Raw genomic sequence first — 21,074 nt, 5'->3', positions numbered from 1 at the left:
GACCCTCAGCAACCCCATGGACTGCAGCCTTCCGGGCTCCTCCGTCCATGGGATTTTCCAGGCGAGAGCGCTGGAGTGGGGTGCCGCTGCCTTCTCCGAGAGTAGCATCATGAGGAATAACATCCAGGGGAACCCCCGAGCAGTCCGGTGGCTGAGGCTCTGCACTCCCGCTGCACGGGACACAGGTTTGGTCACTGGCCAGGGAACTAAGGTCCCACATGCCTCTGGAGAAGAACGTGGCTCAGAAGGCCACACGTGCCCCAGTGTGCTCTGTAGCGCTGCGCACAGTTGCTGAGACATGGAGGCAGCCTAGACGCCCATCAGCAGATGAGTGGGTGAGGAAGAGGGAGTGTGTGTGTACAACAGTGTTACCCAGCCATTAAAACCAATGAAATGATGCTATTTGCGGCAACTTGGGTGGACCTGGGGATTATCATACTTAGTAAGTCAGAAAAAGGCAAATATGGCATCGCTTGTATGCGGAATCTCACACAGTAACACAGTGAGCTCACTGCAAGACAGGGACGGACTCACAGACTCAGAGAAGGCGCTGCTGGCCACCAGGGCGGCGGGGGCCGGGGCAGCACACACCAGCGTTCGCAGCGGACGAGCAGCAGAGCCCGCCTTCCTGTGCAGCAGGCTCCGCGCAACACTGGCCTTCCGGGCGGGAAGGAATTTGAAGCAGAATGTGTACACCTGTGTATGTGCAGCTGAATCGCTTTGCTGCACACCTGAAATTAGCATAGATGAAGGAAAGATCTTAAAAACAGTGTAATACTTACAAGTAAATTAACTTGTAAGGGGGCACAAGGCTTGTTTGCTGGAAACGACAAAGCACTGGGAAGGAAACTGAAACCTAAGCAAATGGCGAGATCCTTTCTTCGATGGATTGCGAGATGTACTCCGTGAAACGACACGGGCGAACCTTGGGAACACCATGCGAAGTGAGAGAGAAGTCAGTCCTGCACCCAGGCAGCGGGCCGGGCCGCGGGAACGCCAGCACCCCGGCTCCCAGTTGGATCTCGGACCAAGACCTTGAGCGTAAGTCCGCGTTGCCCAGCCTCTCGTGTTTCCTCCTTCATGTCGATCGTTACCGAGCTGTGCTTCCCGGGAGACGCGCCGCACCCGCTTACAGCTGTGCCTTGCGTGTGCGCAGAGCTGTGCGCCCATCACTGCGGTCGCTTTCACAGCATTTCCGTCAGGCTGAACGGAGGTCTCGAGCCCGTCAGCAGCCACTCCCCGCTTGGCGTGGGCCCCGCGGGTCTGCCTGCTGCCTCTGTCGGCGTGCCCCGGGTGGGTCGTGGCGCTGCAGCTGGGCAGCGCGTGGGCGTCCGTGGCTGCCGCTCTCCTCGGGGCCACGCTTCCGCGGTTCGCCCGTGGCGTGTGAGCCTCCGTGGGCCACTCGTGCAGCCGCACTGTGTTGCGCCCTGTGGACCGCCTGCGGTCGTCCCATCCGTCTCCTGCTGACGGCGTTTGGTGGTTGTGGGCGTTACATATGACGCTGAGGCTTTGCGTGGACATGAGTGATTTTCTCATCCTCCTGTCCAGCTTCTTCGCTGCCAAAACGGTTTGAAGTCGCCATCTGGGTATTTCTCTGTCAGCTGCTTCCCCTCTGCCATTTGGTTAAAGCCCCAAATCCTTGGTGTGGAGAGCAAGGCTTCTGGTGGTTGACCTGGCCTCCGTGTAGTCTGGTCGGCTCCTCCACCGCCTCACCTCAGCCCCTGACCCCCCACCCTCTCACTGCGCCCCCTCTATCTGGGGAGCATCCACCCCTGCCGCTTCAAAGGCAACATCTGTGCGACCTTGCTTCTGCCCTGCCCCGCCCCACGAGGGGTCATCCCTGTGGGGGCCCAGCCCAGCACCCCTGGGGCTCACGCTTCCTTGCCTCATTCATCCAGTCCAGACCGGGCGCTTCTCTGCATTTCAGGGCACGTTTCAGGGGGCTCTCTGTATCTATAGTTCGTTTTCCCCAGTTAACAGAACCCTGCCTGCCAAGTCCTGAGGGCACTGAAGTGCCAGTGTGTGTGGCTCCTTTCCAGACTCTGAGCTCCTTAGAAGGGCCTGTCTGTGCCGTCCAGCGGAAGGCCCTGCACACGGCAGAGCTCAGTGGCTGTCTGAACTATATCGAATGTCGTGGGAGACGTTGGAGGTTCATTTTTAGAATAGCAGTCCTCAAGCTTGCCTGTAAAATCCTGTGAAGACTATGGGGAAAGCGCTAAAAGCCTGTGAAGACTGTGGGGAAAGCGCAGATTCCTGAGAACCAACCCTCAACATCTGTAATTCAAGAGGCGCTTAGTGAGACTCTGGACTCTGCGTTCCTGTAGGCATTGCGCTTGACCCGTAGACCATGTCGTGATAGTCACGCATAGACTAGTGATAAAGACCTTGGACTTGAGGGTCAGGTAAAGTTTGCCTGTTAGCTCTGCCTGTTACTGTGTGACCTTTTGCAAATTACTTAGCCTCTCTGGGCCTCTGTTTTCCTCCTAAACTCCATTCCTGTAAAATGGAGGCTTAAGTGAGGGAGTGTACACATTCTAGCATTTGCTACATGTTTAATAGATTTAAAGTATTATTTTTCTGTTACTTTGTGTCATCTTGTAACATGAGCTTTAAATTTTTCTAGACCATTACATAAATGGACTAATTTGAAATAATTAGAAAGTACCTCCCCCTAGATTATGGAACTTTGCCATATATCAAGTTGTTTAAAATTTTAAGTAACCAAGTTGACTGAGATCATTCAAGCATTAAATCAGTGGCTTAACTAATGGCTCTTGCTTCCTTCCCACTTAAATTCTCTGATTCTGTGATTTTAAGGTACATTGCATTAGGTTAAAAAAAAAGCAAATCACTTTGTTAAAATCCTCCATTAATAATTTTATTTTTTTTTCATTTCCTGCGTACTTAAAATGCAAGAGGAAATACAATGCAAAGCAAAATGGGTCGCTGTACGTAAAGTGAAGCCCTTTTCTACGCTGGACAGTCTGTGCTGCAGACGTGTTTCCCCTCGCTTCCTGTGCAGACTTCTGCAATGGTGTCTACATACGGCTTTTCTCTTTGTCTGGCTTTCGTTTCCTGTGAAACTAATATCTGTTTTGCTGTTTAAAAATAAGGTAGGATGCTGGTTGTTTTATTTTCAAGGTCTGTGAGTTAAAATTGGATATAATTTTGTATGCATAATCTTTTTAAGCTGAGAGATGTATCTGATAGAGCTCCTAATTTGTCGAGAGCCATGTCGGACGTGCCAGAGCCCTTTCTTTATCTGACCATAGGTACTGATGAGCGTCCCCTCCCTGACGCCCGCCGCGTGAGACCCACCCTGCGGTGGCCGGGTCCCGCAGCCGGCAGCAGCGGGGCTGATACGTGACCGGCAGCACGCGCTCCCCCTCAGGTCCCGACTGGCCTGTGAGCGGGCCTGCTGTCCGTCGTGGGCGCTGGCCAGTTAGCTGGGGCAGCCTCCCCAGCCGGCACTTAGCTCGCCTTCCGCTCACCGTCCTGAGAGGCGTCCTGCAGTGACCATGCTCGTCGCTGTAATTTCATTAACTGTCCATTACACTGCAAGCCCTTGTGAGTTTGCCTTTTATCTAGCACATTTTCCTCTGTTAAGCTCCGCCTGCCACCAGCTGTTCACTGAAGTTTTTAAATATGGGAATATCAGCGTTGGGGGGGCTTGCTGTCATGTTTGCAGACGCGGGCCTGAGCCCCCCACCCCCACCCCCAGGGACTGGGGTAAATGACTCCCTGAAGGTGCTTCTGAACCACTGCTTTACAGACTCTTTTCTTTTTCTATTCTAGTCAGCACCTCAGCTTGTAGACAGTTGTGTTTTAAAGCTAATTTAAGTCCACAGTTAATTCCTTAGTGCTCACAGAGAGAGGCGGTTACCCCCCACCCGCCACCATCGCCCGGGTGCTCGGCTGCTTGGAGTCGGCGGGCCCAGGGCTCTGTGTCTCTTTAGGGACTGGGTGTGAGCTGACCGCAGCAGAGGAGCCGGGCGCCGGGGACAGCGCGCCCTCTCAGTGTGCCCCGCTTTGGCCTAAAGTTCACGCTTAACAGCTTCTCTCGCGCCGTTGTTGTCTTGCTCTTGGAACACCTAATTGAACAGAATGAAGGAGCGGCTAAAGGGTAATTTAAGAGAGCTTTACTTTGAAATCTCATTGTTTTCTGATAAAATGCCAGGCCTGGAGATGGATTAGTTAATCCAGAGGATAATGAAATCACTTAATCTACTACAGAATAGTTTTAATAAATGAGCAGAAGCTTTTAGTTCTCCCCGAGGTAATTTAATCTCAAACAGTAAGGATACACAGTTTTATTGAAGGATTTGCTCATTAGCACTTGGACCGAAGAAGGAAAGACTGCATTTCTGAGTGGAGGTTAGTGGAATCAGAATTGATGGACTTGAATGGTTTAACAGGGATGTGTGCTATGCTTTACTTGCCTTCTAGCAATATTTCCCAATATAAAATTAAGTTATCAGATACATACTAAGCCCTGTGCCAAGTCGTGTGCTAGGCATTGAAACAGGAATCAAGAAGTAGAAAGGCAATCCCTGTCTCAGGAAGCTTGTGAGCTACAAGTCAGTAATTTAAGTTCTGTGTGGACTTCTGTGTGTTACTGACAGATTCTCAGATCATACTCTGCTAAGAACTTCTATTCTGTGCAAAAGGCAAATGTTATTTAAACATAAAATACAAATGTGTGCTAGTTCCCAAGCACTTAAGGATTTTCCAGAGAGCTCTGTGTTATCGATTTCTAACTTAATTGCATTGTGGTCAGAGAACGCACTCTCTGTAACTTGAGTCGCTCTCAGATTTTTCGAGACTCATTTTGTGGCCCAGGACATGGTGTGTAGTTTTAAAAGCTGTTCTGCTGCTGTCGGAGGCCAGTTAGAGCCGGTGGTTGAGTGCCATCCGCGTCCTCTGGCTCTGTCAGCTGCTGAGTGAGGGGCGGCGAGTCTCAGCTCGAGCTTGCGGGCTTTCCGTGTCTCCGTGCAGGGCTGAGGGTGTTTGCTCTGTGTGTGCTGAAACCGTTACTTGGTACGTAGTAGATGCTGAGGATGGAGGAACTCCCCTCTGTCATGAAGCGACCTTCATCCCTGCCGCCCCTCTCTGCCCTGAAGTCCTCTCTGGCCGACAGCCCCAGCCTGGCTCTCTTTGGACTGCAGTTAGTGCGGCGCATGTCTTTCTAGGGTGTTGCTGATAGGGAGCGCAGAACCAAGTGTTGCCATGTCACTATTTTAAGTTATTTTCCTAACAGTTGCTCTAGAGATTACAAAATACATCTTGCCACCGCTTACCTAAGGTTTTTCTGACTCAACTTGGTAAACTGTTGCAGGCTTGCTGCAGTGCGGCCCCCTCCCCTTTCTTTGCCCTCCGTTGTCCTGGGTGTTAGATTCGTGTTGTCCACCCAGCAGTGTGGCGCTGCAGTGAACTCCTGTGTGCAGTGACGCTATTTTAAAAAGCCTGAGAGAAGAAAGCAATGAAGGCGACTTCTGGTGGGGCGGCTGCCTGCTTTCTGTTCTTCCCTGACATTTTAGTCCCTTTTCCTGAATAATAGGCTTAATTTATTTCCTTAATTTATTTCCTGGAGGTCAGTCAGCTCTCCAGAGCCCTGACGTGGCCATTCTTGACCAGTTCGTTCAGTCCCATACTGCTTTTCAGGAGAGGGTCTGTTGGCCCCGGCCTCCCCACAGGGAAGGCCTCCCAGCGTGCTTCCTTTTGGGTTCTTCTTTATTCCCAACTGTTTTTCACCAAGAAGTAGCAGATTCTCCCAGAATTGTATGTCCCTGTGGATTGAGGACAGTCAGCAGAGTGAGAACGAATGGGCAGATAAAAATAGCCAGGCCTTCCTGACTTCCTTTGAAGCCGCGTACAGTCATTAGGCAGAGTAGGAAAAGGAAGTTCCTTCACGGCTGCGAGCGTTCACTCGAGCAAGCTGGTGTCGGCCCGCACAGCCCCAGGCCCTGTTTGTGCCCCCGCCCCCGGGCCCTGCATGGAGCTGCCCCCAGCCTCTGCTGGTGCCCCCCCACCAGGCCCCGTTCGTGCCCCCCTGGTTCTGTACAGAGACACCCGCTCCAGGCTCTACTCCACAGCTGGGAGCTGCAAAGACAGCTCTCCTGCTCGAGGCTGGCCCCAGAGGCCCAGGTTCCCTGTGGTGTGTGTTGGTCACCCCGTGCTGGGGGCCGATGGGGGGGGGAGTGGGGGGGCCAGGGAGGGAGAGGCGTGCCCCTTCCCATGCCTGTCCTCGCTCTGTGGGAGGCCCTGGGTCCCTGGGAGACGCCGCGAGCGTCCCTGCGCCATCCTCTCCCCTCCGCTCCCCGCCGTCCTAGCCTCATCGCCAGTGACTCAGGGCAGGAGGCTGGGAAGGCTGGGGCTCTGTAGTCGAGAGGCTCCTGGGCCAGGCTCAGCCTTGCTTCAGTTTCCTCTGCTATATCTGGAGGCTTATGTCACAGGAATGGCTTCCCAGAGGTGAAAATCCAGAAGGTGCAGGCTGCAGATAAGGGTTTGATCTGAATCAAATTGAGGTTGGAAGTCTGAACTTTTTTTATTGTACATTGTCAGTTTGCTTGGAAACTGGGTTCCCATACAGAAAGCTCTCATTGTTTGTAAATATCACCGTGCCCCAGGGTTTAAAATGCTAGAACAAAGGGAAGCGAGTGGCCAGATTTGTGGTCCCACCCGTTCTTTATGTGGACTCACACATACTCACAAGCTCCCGCCAGTGAGGCGGTGGAAACTGCTGGTCTGACCGTCCTGACCTGGTGACTTGCCGTCTTGGTCCAGAGCGGCGGCTGGGCCAGGGGCTCATGCAGCCCCAGCAGGCTCTGCGGCCCGGGCTCGGCTCGGCGCGGCGCAGCGGCCGCGGTGGGCGCGTGGGCTGCCCGTGTCCAGGGGCACTCTGCATGCCAAGCACAGCAGCTGGAGACCAGGTTTTCCCAGAACCGCCACGCACCTCCAGCGCTCTGTTGTTTAGCCGTGGTTTGACGGCAGCTGCTAACGTGTTTCCGAAAAGGCCAGGGCTCTAATTTTTAAATTGATTGCTTAGTTAGCATTTTGATAAGTTAGCTTGATCATCGTTTTAGTGTGAGGTAGGTGACAGTGCTCAGCCAGATTCCCCGTGACGCAGTTAGGGTTTCCGCACCCTGCGCGGGTCAGGGGGCCCCTGCAGCCCCGGCTGAGCCCCAGTTCCCGCTTTCCTAACCAGGCGTGTCCTCCAGGGCCTGCGCGCTCAGGAAGGTGCTCAGGAGGAGTTACTGTCCCCCGGCCAGGCAGAGAGCCTCTCAGACACGCCTGCTGAGGCTCCTCCGGCAGGAGGGGTCCGCGGGATCTTCAACTCCAGGACTCAGGGTCCTGCCCCTCGGCCTTCCTCCTCTCTTCCCATGGAACTCCACGAAGACAGAGCAGCCGCTGGGGCTGGCTGACGGCCTGGCCTCCAGCGCTCGGTCAGCTCGAAGTCTCAGGAGTGCGTGTGTCCATCGGAGCCCGCACTGCGAAGGCCACCCCTGAGACGGCCCTGGGAATCGTGATGATTCGGCCTCTGTGCTTGCCCTGGGGTCTCCCGACGCCCAGCCCCAGGCTCTTCCCACCAGGCAGTGCCCTGGGCTCCAGGAGGTTTCCAGTAAGCAGGCCTTTTTATTCTATGAGGAATGCTGAGAAATAAGAGAGAAATCAGATAAGCAACGTTTTCAGGAGCTGCGTAATTTTCTTGCTAAAAGCAGAACCATTAAATAGTCTGGGTCACATAATCTTTATGTATCATCTCCAGCAGCTTGCACGGTCCTCCCTTCCATCCTGAGAAGCCTTTTTTTCCTTGTGCTTCAGTGACTTTGCACAGGAGGCCAGCATAACTGGGGAAGGCCACAGAGGAGTCCAGGTTTGACAGGTTAATTTCATCGCACGCGTGAGTGCAGCCTGAGGCCCGTCGGGAAGTTTGGGGTGGGCGCTCCATTGGTGGGAGCCGCTTATTTGTGGAGGTGCTTCACAGCCGTGGGAAGGGTGGTCAACCTCCAGGCGCCATTGGGAGGGGAGCTGGGTTTCTTGCCAGCGGGCTCTTCAGTGCAGGGCACAGCAGGCTGGCCGTCACCCAGCCAAGAGGGGGCGACGCAGGCTCGCCGGCATTGACGTGGCTCATGCGTGCCCGTCGGTAGTGCGCAAGGGGCATGGTTCTCTGCTCTGTTGGAAGCTCCCTCCCGCACACGTCTGGGTGGACCCTAACCGGGGCTGTCAGTGGACACCTCCCTGTGGCCAGGGCGGGCATCCTGAGAGGGAGACAGGTAACGGCCCCTTGCCTCTTGTGACCTGGCGCAGGGGAGGGACGTGGAGCCCACGCTGATGGGCAGCGAGGCTCTGAGGGGGACTCAGGGCAGAAATACCGCCAGGCCACTTCTCAGGAGTCTAGGCCGTCTCTTAAGGAAGCGGAGACACTACTCATGCGACTCGGACCCCAGGTGAGAGGGGCCTGGGCAGAGCCTGGGTCAGGGAAGAGGGGAGGGGCTCTTGCCGCGCATGCAGGGTGCCTGCGGGCTCGCTGGGCCCCTCCAGCAGCCAGTAGGCAGCGCCCGTCAGCTCGCAGCCTGGGGCTGGCCCTGCGGCGGTTTAACTAGGCTGTGTTCAGTCACAAAATGCAAGACCCTGGGGACGGGCTGCAAAGGTGGGAAGCTGTGAGCCCGTGTAGAGCCTGGATCTGGCTGTGGGTGTGGTCTGGGCTGCCCTCTTGCCCTTTAAGCAGATGTGCTGAGGTGGGGTTGACCACGGCACAGATAAACGTCAGGTATGTGGCGTGATGGTCCGACTACGCACACACGGAGTGTGACCACAGGAGGCTGAGCAAGCCTCGTCTCACATAGTGCGGAGCAGAAGGATGTTCCGTAATGAGAACTGTAAGGGCCTACTCTCAACTTTGATGTACAGCATACGGTGGTGTTGGGTCCCTAGGACCTGTTTATCTCCAAACTGCAGGTCTCTGCCCTCCGGTTCCCCTCCCCCACCCCACCTCTGGTGACCACAGATCTAATCTTTTTCTCCAAGGTTACTTGCTCATTTTTGAAGTACAGCAGCCCCACCGCAGCGCGAGGCAGGGCTCGGTGGCTCGGTGTCCTCGGCTGAAGTGGCCGCCCCTGCTGCACGTGCTTGTCTCACGGCTCGCTGACCTTCCGTCCATGGACACGCCCGGGGGACTGTCCCCGCGCCAGACAGACGTCTCTCGCCTCAAAACGCCCTGCCCCCGCCCTGCTGCTGCAGCGCCTGCGTCTCTCTTGATTCTGTGTAAATGGAATCGCGGTGTGCAGTTTGGGGAAGGGCCTGGCTTTTCTCATCGAGCGTAATTGTTCTGAGATTGGTTTGTATTGTTCTGTGTCAGTAATTCATCTCCTTTCCCCGAGACTTGTCGGTTTACAGCTGTGTCCCCGTTCGGCTGTTGGTGGACACGGGGCTGTTTCCAGCCATCGCTTGTTGTGAGGAAAGGCCCCCTGGACCGTCTGTGTGGGCGTGTGTGGAGGCGTCGAAAGTGGTGGTCTGAGAGGGTTGTGGACCCCGGCCCTCCCTGTCCTGGCCAGGGCGGGGCTCGGGCGGCCTCGGTCCTGTCCTGGCCGGGGTGGGGGGCATGGGTGGCCTCAGTCCTGTCTTGGCCTGGGGCGGGGTGCGGGGCTCGGGCCGCCTCGGTCCGGTCCAGTCCTGGCCTGGCCTGTGCTGTCCTGTCCTGCATGTGTGGTTTGGTTTCGGTTCTGCGGATGCCTTTGAGCCCGTGATGTTGGGTGTCTTTCCACGTGCTCCCTCATGACACATCCAGGACCCTTCTCCCTGAAGTGTGCATTGCGAGGTCACTCACTGCAGGGGAGATGTCATGCCGTCTGGAGCGTGAGCCCTGCTTCAGGGAACTTCCAACATTCGTTTTGTAAGAGCATTTCCATCCCTCTTACAGCGGTGCCTTTTCCTGGGCAATAGGCTGCCTTCGGAAGACTGAGACTTGTGGGCCTGGCATTCAGACTCCTGCAGACCCCACCTCCTCCTCGTGGCCCTCAGCCTCTCTGGCTGCGTCCTGACCCCTGTTACACCAGAAACCAACCTGTGTGCAAACTGAAACCAGCATGGGGGGCGGGGAGCGGGAACCCCGCGGGAGGGCGCAGGCGAGGCAGGATGCCCCGCCCCGCCCCGCCGAGGGTCCCGGGAGCCACGCCCCTCTGGCCGGGGCGCCCTTGGTCGGTGTAGAAGAAAGAGCAGCGGTTGCTGCCGGAGGCTGTGAAGGGGGCTCCTGACCAGGCGTGTGTGCTGAGCGGTTCTGTCCCCGCGTTGCCGCCTCCCTTGGGGCCCTGAGGGCGCCCTGGTCAGACAGGAGACCCCGGTGCTTGCAGGCCCCCTCCTCCTTGCGGGGCGTTCTGAGCGCAGCCTGGCCTCCCCGCCGGGCCCAGGGCTGTGCTCGGAGCCTCTGCTCTTCTCTGGCGGCTGAGCGCTGGGCCACCGCCTTGCCTGGACTGTTTCTCAGATGTAAGGTGTTTGAATGAGCCCAGGTGTACGTTCTCTGTTCTCTGTCTTTGTAAAGTGGTGTCTTATTTTCAGCAGCCTTCATGTTCAGAAGATGAAAGTGCATTCTGTACTGAAGCCTCTGGATCCTCTGGCCTTTTCCCCTGGATTCTCCCTCCTTCCCTTTAGGGTGCTCCTAAGCCAGCCCTGGAGCAGCCTCTGCAGAGCCTGGCCCGCTGCCTGGGGTCGGGCCTGCCGTTTCCAAGCGCATCCAGCGAGCAGCGCGTGCCCCTCCGTCCTGTGGGTGTGCCTGTCTCGCGCGTCTGTTCCGCTCGGCAGGCGATTGTGTCGCTTCCGCTTCCGGCTCTGGTGCCGCTGTGAACGCTGCCGTGAGGGCTTGTGTCCATGCTGTCTGGGCGTGGCCTTCCGGGGCCTGTGGTGACGCTCTGTGTACATGGCCAGGGGTCATCTCCCTGCCCCGCAGCAGCTAGGATGGGGCTCTGGCTCCTCCTCGCCATCCCCAGCTTCTGGGGGTCCAGCTCTCAGGGCGCTGTGCAGCCGTCCCCAGCTTCTGGGGGTCCAGCTCTCAGGGCGCTGTGCAGCCGTCCCCAGCTTCTGGGCATCCAGCTCTCAGGGCGCTGTGCAGCCGTCCCCAGCTTCTGGGGGTCCAGCTCTCAGGGCGCTGTGCAGCCGTCCCCACCTTCTGGGCGTCCAGCTCTCAGGGGTGCAGCCGTCCCCAGCTTCTGGGGGTCCAGCTCTCAGGGCTCTGTGCAGCCCGGCGGGGGAGGTGGTGGTGCAGGACAGTTCTGGCCTGGGGCTCCCGGGTTACCAGTGGCGTCCGGCTGCTTCTCCTGCACTGCTGGTGGTCCGTCGGCCATGGAGGCGTGTTGGCTCAGGGCCTCTGCCCCTTTCCATGTTTGCGCCATTGGATTGTTTGTTTCTCATGGAAATTCTCAGACAATGTCGCGCTAAAGCAGTGCCAACAGTAAAATGGCCCTCGGGGACACGCCCAGGCCCAGGTGTCCTGGTCACCCCCGCACCCCCAGGGTTCCACGGAACATCGCCACTCGTTTCGACACCATCCCTGTGGCTCAGGTGGTAGAGAATCCGCCCACAATGTGGGAGGCCTGGGTTCCATCCCTGGTCGGGAAGATCCCCTGGAGAAGGGTATGGCAACCCACTCCAGTATTTGTGCCTGGAGGAGGGCATACTCAGAGGAGCCTGGTGGGCCACAAGAGCTGGACACGACCGGGCGACTAAATGCGCATGCGCGCACACGCCTGGAGCTCAGAGTTCCCAGTTGAATCCTGGTCAGCTTTACAGTTGATTTGCTTGAATTAAGATCCAAATAAGGTTCGCACATCACCTTTTTTTCCTTTCATTGTCTGTCTGGAAGGAGCTGGACAGCGTGCCCAGTGGAGCGTCTGTGTCTGGGCTTGGGGAGGCTAGCCCTGCGACGCTGTCCGGGGGTGAATTGGCTGGATCTGCCCCTGGCTCAGGTGTTGGGCAGAAGCCCCTGAGCTGTGGGGTTGAGTCCGTCTGTCCGTCCAGGCGGTGGGGTGGGGCCGGCGCACACCACGGTTGCCAGATGGAGCTGCTCCAGCTGCCTGGCCCGGGGAGCCCTCTTCCCAGACGGGCTCCTTGGTGGCCGCCTGTCCCGCGCTCGACCCTGGCCTGGCTCCCCAGCGGGCGGCGCCCCGAGTGGGGTCCGGCTGGCGGCGTCCTGCCGCTCATGCTTCCAGCCGCTTTGGTCTTCGGGGCAGTGGGCCTGCCTCCAGGCCACACGCTGGGGCCCCCAGACCTTGGAGAGCTGTGCCCAACTGACGACTGGCTCCCTGGGGCCGGGCAGGCTGGGGGCACCTGCACAGGCCTGGCCGGCCGTGCTGAGGCTTGGTGAGGGGCCTGGGCCCTGGCTGCCCCACCTGCGCTTCACACACGAGTCCCGACATGGACGTTGTGACGAGCGGGCCTCCCTCCCTCCCCTGACCCGGAGCAGAGCCTGGCCAAGGGCCCGGGCAGACGTGCATGGGGCACCACAGGCTGTTCCTCCGGGGCCAGCGGGGCCTCTGCTGACTGTCACTCGGGGGTCACTGGGGAGCCACAGAAACCGCCTCCTGCCAGCTCGCCTCCCCACCGTCTGCACCGAGGCTCTAACATCCCCAAACACTGCCCCCCGCCCGGGCTGAGGCCTGGAGGCCCCTGGGCAGGGGCTTGTCTGTGGCTCTGTCCTGCCTCCTGTCGCCAGGCAGTGTGGTTGGCGGGAGACCTGCCATGATGGCTGAGCTGGAGGAGGCTCTGTGTTGCAGAGGCCAGCCACGGGCTCAGGCCCTTTGCCTTACTGCCTTAGACAGGAAAGTGTCAGTCGCTGAGGTGTGTCCAGCTCTTTGCAACCCCTGGACTGTACGTAGCCCGCCAGGTCCTGGAGTGGGCTGCCATGCCCTTCTCTGGGGGACCTTCCCGACCCAGGGACCAAACCCGCATCTCCTGCATTGCGAGTGGAGTGCAGCTGTCTGTGCCGCCACCGTGTGACGTTCTGGGGTACGTTTGTGGCCCTTAATTAAAAGCCAGACAAGTGGCATCATGTTACGATGTCCTCTGACATAAAACTGTTTGTGTAGCTTCTTGACCCTCAGAACCGGAGGTGGGTCCCGCCCGCTGCAGGGGACAGGCTGCGTCTGAGGTCAGGAGGGCCGCGGGCGGGGCGGCACCACGGGTGAGTCTGCGGGAGCTGAGACGGCAGCGGGGGCCCAGCACAGGCAGGCCGGCTCGTAGGGGCCGCAGTGGGGGTCTGGGCTTTGGTCGTTTCGATACAGAAGTTGGTGGTCAGCGCCCTGGGACCCTTGTGTCCATGGGCTTTGAAGGCTCTGGCAGGCCTCGTACCCGGTGCTGCCTGACCATGGGCCCAGCCGCTTCCTGTGGAGCTGGGGTCTGCTGCGGCCGCTGAGGCCAGGCACGTAGGCGGCTCTGCCAGCCCGGCCGGTCGCTGGGCAGGAAGTGGGGCGTGCTTCCTCCAGGCCTGCGTGAGTGGCCGGGGCGCGGCCTCGCCTGTGCGAAGCTGGACACGTCGTCAGGCACTCCATCTCTGCTGCCCACAGGCCGCCCGTGTCCTGGCTCCTGGTCGGGGCGCTGCGCCCCCAGGACTGGGTGGAGGGATCCCGCAGGGGTCCTGTGACCCGGGCCTCCGCGGGGAGCGCGCGTCAGTGTGTGGGAGCGCGGGGACCCTGCTGTGGGGGCCCTGCCCCCTCAGGGCCATGGACAGGTGGCCTCCTTCCATCCTGGTTTCTCCCACTGGTTGCGTCCTGAGATTCCCGGGAGGTCACGGGGGCAGGTTGGCCGTGGTGGTGACTGCGGCATTGCAGAGCAGAGGCCGTGAGGGCGGCCAGCCCGCCGGAATTGTCGTATGGTCCCGGTAGGGGCCGGTGCCACAGGGCTCCCGGGCCTCGGCGTGGGGGGCTGGCTCTGCCCTTCGCTGGCCGTGGCAGGCCCACCGCACGCTACCTCACTTGCCCTGGAGCTCTCGGCAGGTCTGTGCCCCCTTGGCGCCTCGACCTGGTCACTTCCATCAGCACAGTCTATGAACAAGGCCTGCAGGCTGGCTCGTCACCCCCAGTGGGCAGGTCTCGGCACCTGCAGTCAGCACCCGATGGCTCCTTTTGGTGACAGCTTGTGTCCACCCCCCTGAGGCTTTGTCAGGAGCCCTGCCCTGGGCCCCGGGCCCCATGTGGGGTCAGGACCTAACCATCTGCACAGGGGTCGGTGGGAAGCCTTGGCGGAGCTCCCTGCAGACACAGGGCAAGCTCTGTGACCGCTGCTCAGGGTGCGGGGCGCAGTGCCCCGGGCATCCCCTGGGAGGGCGGCCCTGAGACAGCACCCAGGCCGTTCCGGGCTGGGGGCATTCTCTCTTCAGTTCATGGCATTCTCATAAAGGGTGTGAATTCCCAAATGTAATTATGAGTTTCTGCTTCAAAAGGATTCTTGCAAATAAGGGTAAAGGCTACTTTCTAGCTGACCTGCTCTGCCATAAAGTAAGAGGCTCTGAGGGGCAGCCTGGACATGGACTTGGGTGCTTGTCGGAGCCCAGCTGACCCCTGGACACGCGCCGCGAGGGCCTGCCGCCCGCGCCGTCGGCTCCGGGTGTCCCCACTGCAGACTGGTGCCGCGCCCTCACTGAGAGGTGGGGCGTCCTGTGAGTCGTGGGGTGCGGGGCGGCTGGACACAGCTCTTCCAAACACAAAGGCGCTGCCCCTGGGGCCCCTGACACCAGCCCACCTGCCGGGACTCAAGGCCTCCGCGCCCCCCCCACCCCCCACCGTGACCTGAGGAGCCCTGGGGCGGGGGGGGTCACTCACGTGTTTTCTTTCCCTGCAGAACATTGACATCACCAACTTCAGCAGCAGCTGGAATGATGGGCTGGCCTTCTGCGCCCTCCTGCACACCTACCTCCCCGCACACATCCCCTACCAGGAGCTCAGCAGCCAGGACAAGGTGCCAGCACGCGGCCGAGGCGGAGGGGCCCTTCCGGGGTGCAGGCAGCGGGCTCGGGGCTTGGCGAGGAGAGTGGTCTGGGCAGCACCACCCAGGCCAGGCCAGGCTCCTCCCCATCCGACCGGAGCCAGCTCAGTGCAGCTCAGCTCACTCACTCAGTCGTGTCCGACTCTGCGACCCCATGGACCACAGCACACCAGGCCTCCCTGTCCATCACCAACTCATGGAGCTCACTCAAACTCATGCCCATCGAGTCAATGATGCTATCCAGCCATCTCATCCTCTGTCGTCCCCTTCTCCTCCCACCTTCAGTCTTTCCCAGCATCAGGGCCTTTTCCAGTGAGTCAGTTCTTCACATCAGGTGGCCAAAGTATTGGAGTTTCAACTTCAGCATCATTCCTTCCAGTGAATATTCAGGACTGATTTCCTTTAGGATGGACTGGTTGGATCTCCTTGCAGTCCAAGGGACTCAAGAGTCTCCTCCAACACCACAGTTCAAAAGCATCAATTCTTCGTTGCTCAGCCTTCTTCACAGTCCAACTCTCACATCCCTACGTAACTACTGGAAAAACCATAGCCTTGAGTAGCGGACCTTAGTCGGCAAACTAATGTCTCTGCTTTTTAATATGCTGTCTAGGTTGGTCATAACTTTCCTTCTAAGGAGTAAGCATCTTTTAATTTCATGGCTGCAGTCACCATCTGCAGTGATTTTGGAGCCCAGAAAAATAAATTCAGCCACTGTTTCCACTGTTTCCCCATCTGTTTGCCATGAAGTGATGGGACCAGATGCCATGAACTTAGTTTTCTGAATGTTGAGTTTTAAGCCAACTTTTTCGCTCTCCTCTTTAACTTTCATCAAGAGGCTTTTTAATTCTTCACTTTCTGCCATAAGGGTGGCATCATCTGCGTATCTGAGGTTATTGATATTTCTCCCAGCAATCTTGACTCCAGCCTGTGCTTCCTCCAGCCCAGCCTTTCTCATGATGTGCCTGCATAGAGGTTCAATAAGCAGGGTGACGATATGCAGCCTTGACGTACTCCTTTTCCTATTTGGAACCAGCCTGTTGTTCCACGCCCAGTTCTAACTGTTCTTGACCTGCATCTAGGTTTCTCAAGAGGCAGGTCAGGTGGTCTGGTATTCCCATCTGTTTAAGAATTTTCACAGTTTGTTGTGATCCACACAGTCAAAGGCTGTTGCATAGTCAGTAAAGCAGAAACAGATGTTTTTCTGGAACTCTCTGCTTTTTTGAAGATCTAGCAGATATGGTGGCTCAGAGGTTAAAGCGTCTGCCTCCAGTGTGGGAGACCCGGGTTCGATCCCTGGGTCGGGAAGATCCCCTGGAGAAGGAAATGGTAACCCACTCCAGTATTCTTGCCTGGAGAATCCCATGGATGGAGAAGCCTGGTAGGCTACAGTCCACGGGGTTGCAAGGAGTCGGACACGACTGAGCGACTTCGCTACTCACTGCTACTCACTAGCAGATATTGGCAATTTGATCTCTGGCTCTTCTGCCGTGTCTAAAACCAGCTTGAACGTCTAGAAGCTCAGGTTTATGTACTATTGAAGCCTGGCTTGGAGAATTTTGAGCATTACTTTGCTAGTGTGTGAGATAAGTGAAATTGTGCAGTAGTTTGAAGGTTATTTGGGGTTGCCTTTCTCTGGGATTGGAATGGAAACCAGCCTTTTCCAGTCTTGTGGAAAGGGATTCGATCTGATAGAGCACCTGAAGAACTATGGACGGAGGTTCGTGACATTGTACAGGAGGCAGGGATCAAGACCACCCCCCAGAAAAGGACAGGCTCAGTGCACCCGAAGCCTTCTGGCCCCAGCGCACCGCCTCGGGGCCCCTCCTGCCCTTCAGATGACTTTGAAGACCCCCCCCCCCACAAGGGGAAAACTATTTCACAAGTGTTTCTTATTAGCTTTGGGGGTGTCCAGGCAGCTCAGGTCGACCTTGTTTGGGGGTCACTGCACAGCTGTGAGGGCAGGAGGGCCCAGGGCGGCGGTCAGTGCGGCAGGCGTGGGCGGGCTGGTGGCCCTGCCCGGCCCGCTCACACGCCCGTCCCGCGGCTTCTCTTCCAGCGGAGGAACTTCACGCTGGCCTTCCAGGCGGCCGAGAGCGTCGGCATCAAGTCCACACTGGTGAGCCCTTGCCCTGAGGCCCTGCGCCAGCCGGGGACTCCCTCGGGAGGGTGCGGACGGCCCCCCACCGTGCACCCCGTGCCTTACACTGAGCACCCAGGGCGGGCCCTGAGCTGGGGTGGGCAGGGTCACCGTCGGAGGCGCACCCCAACAGCCCGGCCTGTGCCACAGTGGAGGGCGGGGCCTGGGGCACAGGGCGCCCGGGGCCGCCCTGCTCAGGGCAGACTTTCCTGTGGGGGCTGCTGTCTCATCAGCAGGTCTGACTTCAAGGGAGAAAATGCTGCGTCCAAGTGCAAAGCCTGCCCCTGCACCAGAGACACACAGCTTAGCGTGTCCACAGAGTGAGGGACCCCACGAGGCCAGGTCAGGAGCCCCCAGGGCTACCTCCCAGTCCAAGGGTACCTGCTGCCTGCCTTATAGCAACCAATGGCTTTGAATGAGTGTTTACACTCGTCTTTACCCTGCAGAAGTGTTTGCGCAGAGTTCCATAAATATGTCTTGCAAGCTCACAGAAGCGTGTGGTTTTGAGTGGTTTCTGTTTGATTGTAAGCGTAGAGACAGAAGTCACAGTCATGCAGTGGTTCCCTTGTCTGGGAGGTTAACGCCACGTGTAAAGTTCTGATGTCTAAGAAGCGGGCAGTCCCCACCCTGAAAGCTTCCCGTTGAGGCTCTTCCACTGACCACGCCGTGCTCCTTCTCCCCGTCCGGCTGCCCCATACTCGTCTCTGCCCTGCATCCCCGGCTCTCCAGTGGGGGCCTCCCAGGCCCGGATCACAGCTCAGGCCCCCACCCGCTTCCCGGCAGCATCGCCCACACCTGCAGGCCCCGGGGTCACGGCTGGCGGCTGTGCAGTGGCCTGCAGGGCACACACGCGTGGGGGTGAGCCCTGTTGAGCCTTGGGCGGCCCTGGGCCCAGCGGGGATGGAGCCGCGTCCTGCCCCCTGGCCTGTGTGACAGGCGGGGCGGGGCCCGGAGCCCACAGGCCACCCAGGTTCTAACAGAGGCATCCTTCCCGTCAGGACATCAACGAGATGGTGCGAACCGAGCGGCCCGACTGGCAGAACGTGATGCTTTACGTGACCGCCGTCTACAAATACTTCGAGACCTGAGCACCCGCGGCCCATCACCAGGGCCCAGCGCCCGCTGCTCCGTGCCCGGCAAGCTTCCTGCACTCTGGCCGCCCGCCCCGCGGGGACGTGGCCTGTGGCCCGACCCTCTCACCCGCCTGGGTCGGAGCCGTGGTGGGAGGCTCATCCTCCGCCAGCCGGGGCACGTGGCTTCCTGCGCCTGCAGCTCTGGGGAGCACCTCGGCCACCCACCCGAGACCCAGAGTCAGGAGCCTGCCAGGACCTGCCCGCCTCCAGCTCCCAGGCTCCCGCTCCCAGACGTGTCAGCTGCCCTCCAGCTCCAGGGGCCTGGAAACCTGGTGCCAGCTGCAAGGTCCTGACAGACGCGTCCTCCACAAGCAGTTCTTGAGTTAAAAAGTGTTTTTCTTAGCAATACTGGGGGGAAGAGCTCCTGTTCTCTCGGTACCAAAGTTAAATCGTTTTACTAAGCATAGCGATGAAACAGCATCCGGACGTGAGGCGGTGAAAGCCAGGACCAGCGTCGCGAGAAACAGGAGGAAAAGCTGAGCGAGCCGAGGCCCAGACACTGCGACTTCAGCCCCTGCAGCGCTCGGACATGGCCTGCCTCCGGCAGGTGGACAAAGTGCCTTAGCTCTGCAGGCCAGGCCGCATCCTGGTGACCAACCTCGGCCCGTCCTGGGGCCCGGGAGCTGCTGGGGTGACCTGCGTCCAGAAGCCAGACTGGCAGGCAGAAGGGCGGCCCGCATCCCAGGGGCCTGTGGTGAGGAGGCAGCCGGGTGGCGGGCGCTGCGGCTCTGTGAGGCAGGAGGCTCTGGACCAGGGCACAGCCGGGCTTCCAGCCGAGCGATGTGGCCTCACTCGGCAGCTCTGTCTGGGGAGGCTCCAGGTGGAGCACCGTTGTCAGCCGTGAGCAGCGCCTGGCCGGAGCCCAGGGCCCCGGAGGACCCCTGCCGGCCGCCCTGCCAGGCTGCGCGTCTGCTTTGCGGGCACCGCTGGTCCTGCCTGGTGGCCGTCGGGGAGAAGGGCCGCGCTGCACGTCTCTCCCCGCGGCTCCTCCCTCTCCCGCACTCGTGGCAGCCTGCGTGCCCGGCCTGTGGCTGCAACTGAGTCTATTTATTAAGTGGGGCCGCTTTCCTGTCCGGCGGAGACCTCCCAGGGTCTGCAGGCCGCTTGCTGTCCCTCGCGGGGCCTGCTGCAGGGCCTGGGTTGGGGGCCCCAGTATCCCCTAGGGGAGGGCCCAGCTTCGGTCCAGGGCTGGTGGGGCTGCAAGGGGGTCTCCCGGGGCCCCTGCTGCCTCCGAATACAGCCCGTGTGGCCCGGCCCTCGGTCTGCACGGGGGTCCCATGAGGAGACTGCAGGAGGCCCGTCGGGACTGCCGGCTCTCAGGCGCAGCCTGGATGGCCTGGTCCCAGACGTGCCGCCAGGCCCAGCCTGCCTGCAGCCAGGGCACCAGGGGCCACCTGCTTCTTCCCACCAAGCACAAGCTTCCTGCAAAAGGACCCGTGGGCTTCCTCTTGACAACAGGATTCTGCTGACGACACCCTGAATTTTGTTCTCTTAAATACTCTTGAATGCATTAAAAGTGCTGTGAAGCCTCGGCTTGGGCTCTTCTGGGTCTCCGTGAACAGGACGCTCGCTGCTTCCAGGGTCTGGCTGTGCTGAGAGCACAGCTGACTCGGCCCGCGGGCAGGAGGCGTCCTGGGGCCCGTGGGGGAGCTCGGCCATCCGCCCGCGTGCGGGGGCCGTGGCCCGAGCGCCCCCTGGCCTGGGCAGGCGCCGCACCCCCGCTATGGGCAGATGCTGCTCCGCTGGGGGAGGGCACCTTGAGGCTTGCTGGGTGTTTTCAGAAGTGTATCTTCTTGAAAATAATCTTGAGAACATTTAAAATTAAAAAGAAATGAACGAAGCCAACTCTACGTGGCGCCCAAGCAGTCAGCCTTTGTTCCTCGTGTGGAGGGGCTGACTGCACGGCCCAGCCGCAGCATGCCACCTGGCACAGGGTGCAGTCCTGTTGGTGCGGGGCGACATGGGCGTCCCTCCCTGGCCCGCAGCCCCCTCCCCAGGTCAGAGCCCCATCTGCTGCTGCCCCGCCGGGGGCCGTCCCGCAGCAGCCAGAGACTGCACTGCCCGCAGACCCTGCTTGAGGCAGCAGGAGGGGAGGCGCCACCCTGGGCGGAGGGAGGCTGACACCCACCCGCTGCTGTGCCAGCCTCCTCCACGGGGCTGGGGGGTGCAGGGCACCCCGGGCTTGGGGAGGCCTGGCTGTCGCAGAGCTGGGGGGTGCGGGGCGCCCCGGGCTCTGGGAGGCCTGGCTGTCCAAGGTGGCCCCTCAGTGGGGGCTCCGAGCCTGCAGGCCCGGGATTTTGTCGGGGGTGAGTGGGGTTCTCACTGGGGCCCAGGTCGCTAGGAAAGCGCTGACAGTGTCAGGATGGGGCTCCAGGCTTCCTGGTTCTGAGACCTGCCCCTTGGTTGGGAGCGCTTGGGGTGTGGAGGAAGGGCCAGGAACTGGGGGGCTGTGGGGAGGTCTGGGGGCTCTTCCTGCGAGCTGTGCCAGGCCCGGGGCACTGGGGCAGCATCTGCGTCCTTTGTGTGTCTAGGGTGGTCAGGGTTTCAAGGAGGGAGCCACCATGAGGTGTGTAGCCTCAGCTGGCCGACCAGGAGGCCTGGGGAGGGGCCTGCGGCCACAGGTCGCCAACACCTGTCAGGCAGGACGTGGGGACACCCATTTGCCCCCAGGTCTGCCTCCATCTCCCGGGGGGGACCGCCTCTGCAGCAGGGTAAGCCCGGGAAAGGCCCCCACGGACCCTGCCCCCCCGTGAAGCGCAGTGGGGAGCTGGCTGCTGGGGGTGGGCAGCTTTGATACCCTGGCTGCTGCTGCGGGCAGTGCCCAGGCCACCATT

The 21,074-nt window shown here is 59.6% G+C and overlaps 1 protein-coding gene across 4 annotated transcripts in view; it reads left to right on the top strand.

Moving 5' to 3' along the window:
• Positions 1-19,772, top strand: part of SPECC1L (sperm antigen with calponin homology and coiled-coil domains 1 like) — an 85,122-nt gene extending 65,350 nt beyond the window's left edge. For all 4 annotated transcript variants that reach the window (XM_018044910.1, XM_018044908.1, XM_018044907.1 and 1 more), the window contains 3 exons: positions 14,827-14,943; positions 17,027-17,086; positions 18,106-19,772. In XM_018044910.1, the coding sequence (XP_017900399.1) occupies positions 14,827-14,943; positions 17,027-17,086; positions 18,106-18,195 (267 nt within the window). In that variant the 3' untranslated portion in view covers positions 18,196-19,772. The remainder of the gene's footprint in view (positions 1-14,826; positions 14,944-17,026; positions 17,087-18,105) is intronic.
• The last annotated feature ends 1,302 nt before the right edge of the window (positions 19,773-21,074 follow it).

The sequence above is a fragment of the Capra hircus genome, unplaced genomic scaffold (genome assembly GCF_001704415.2).
Source record: "Capra hircus breed San Clemente unplaced genomic scaffold, ASM170441v1, whole genome shotgun sequence".
NCBI classification, from domain to species: Eukaryota; Metazoa; Chordata; class Mammalia; order Artiodactyla; family Bovidae; genus Capra; species Capra hircus.
This window is presented reverse-complemented; position numbering and strand designations above follow the sequence as displayed.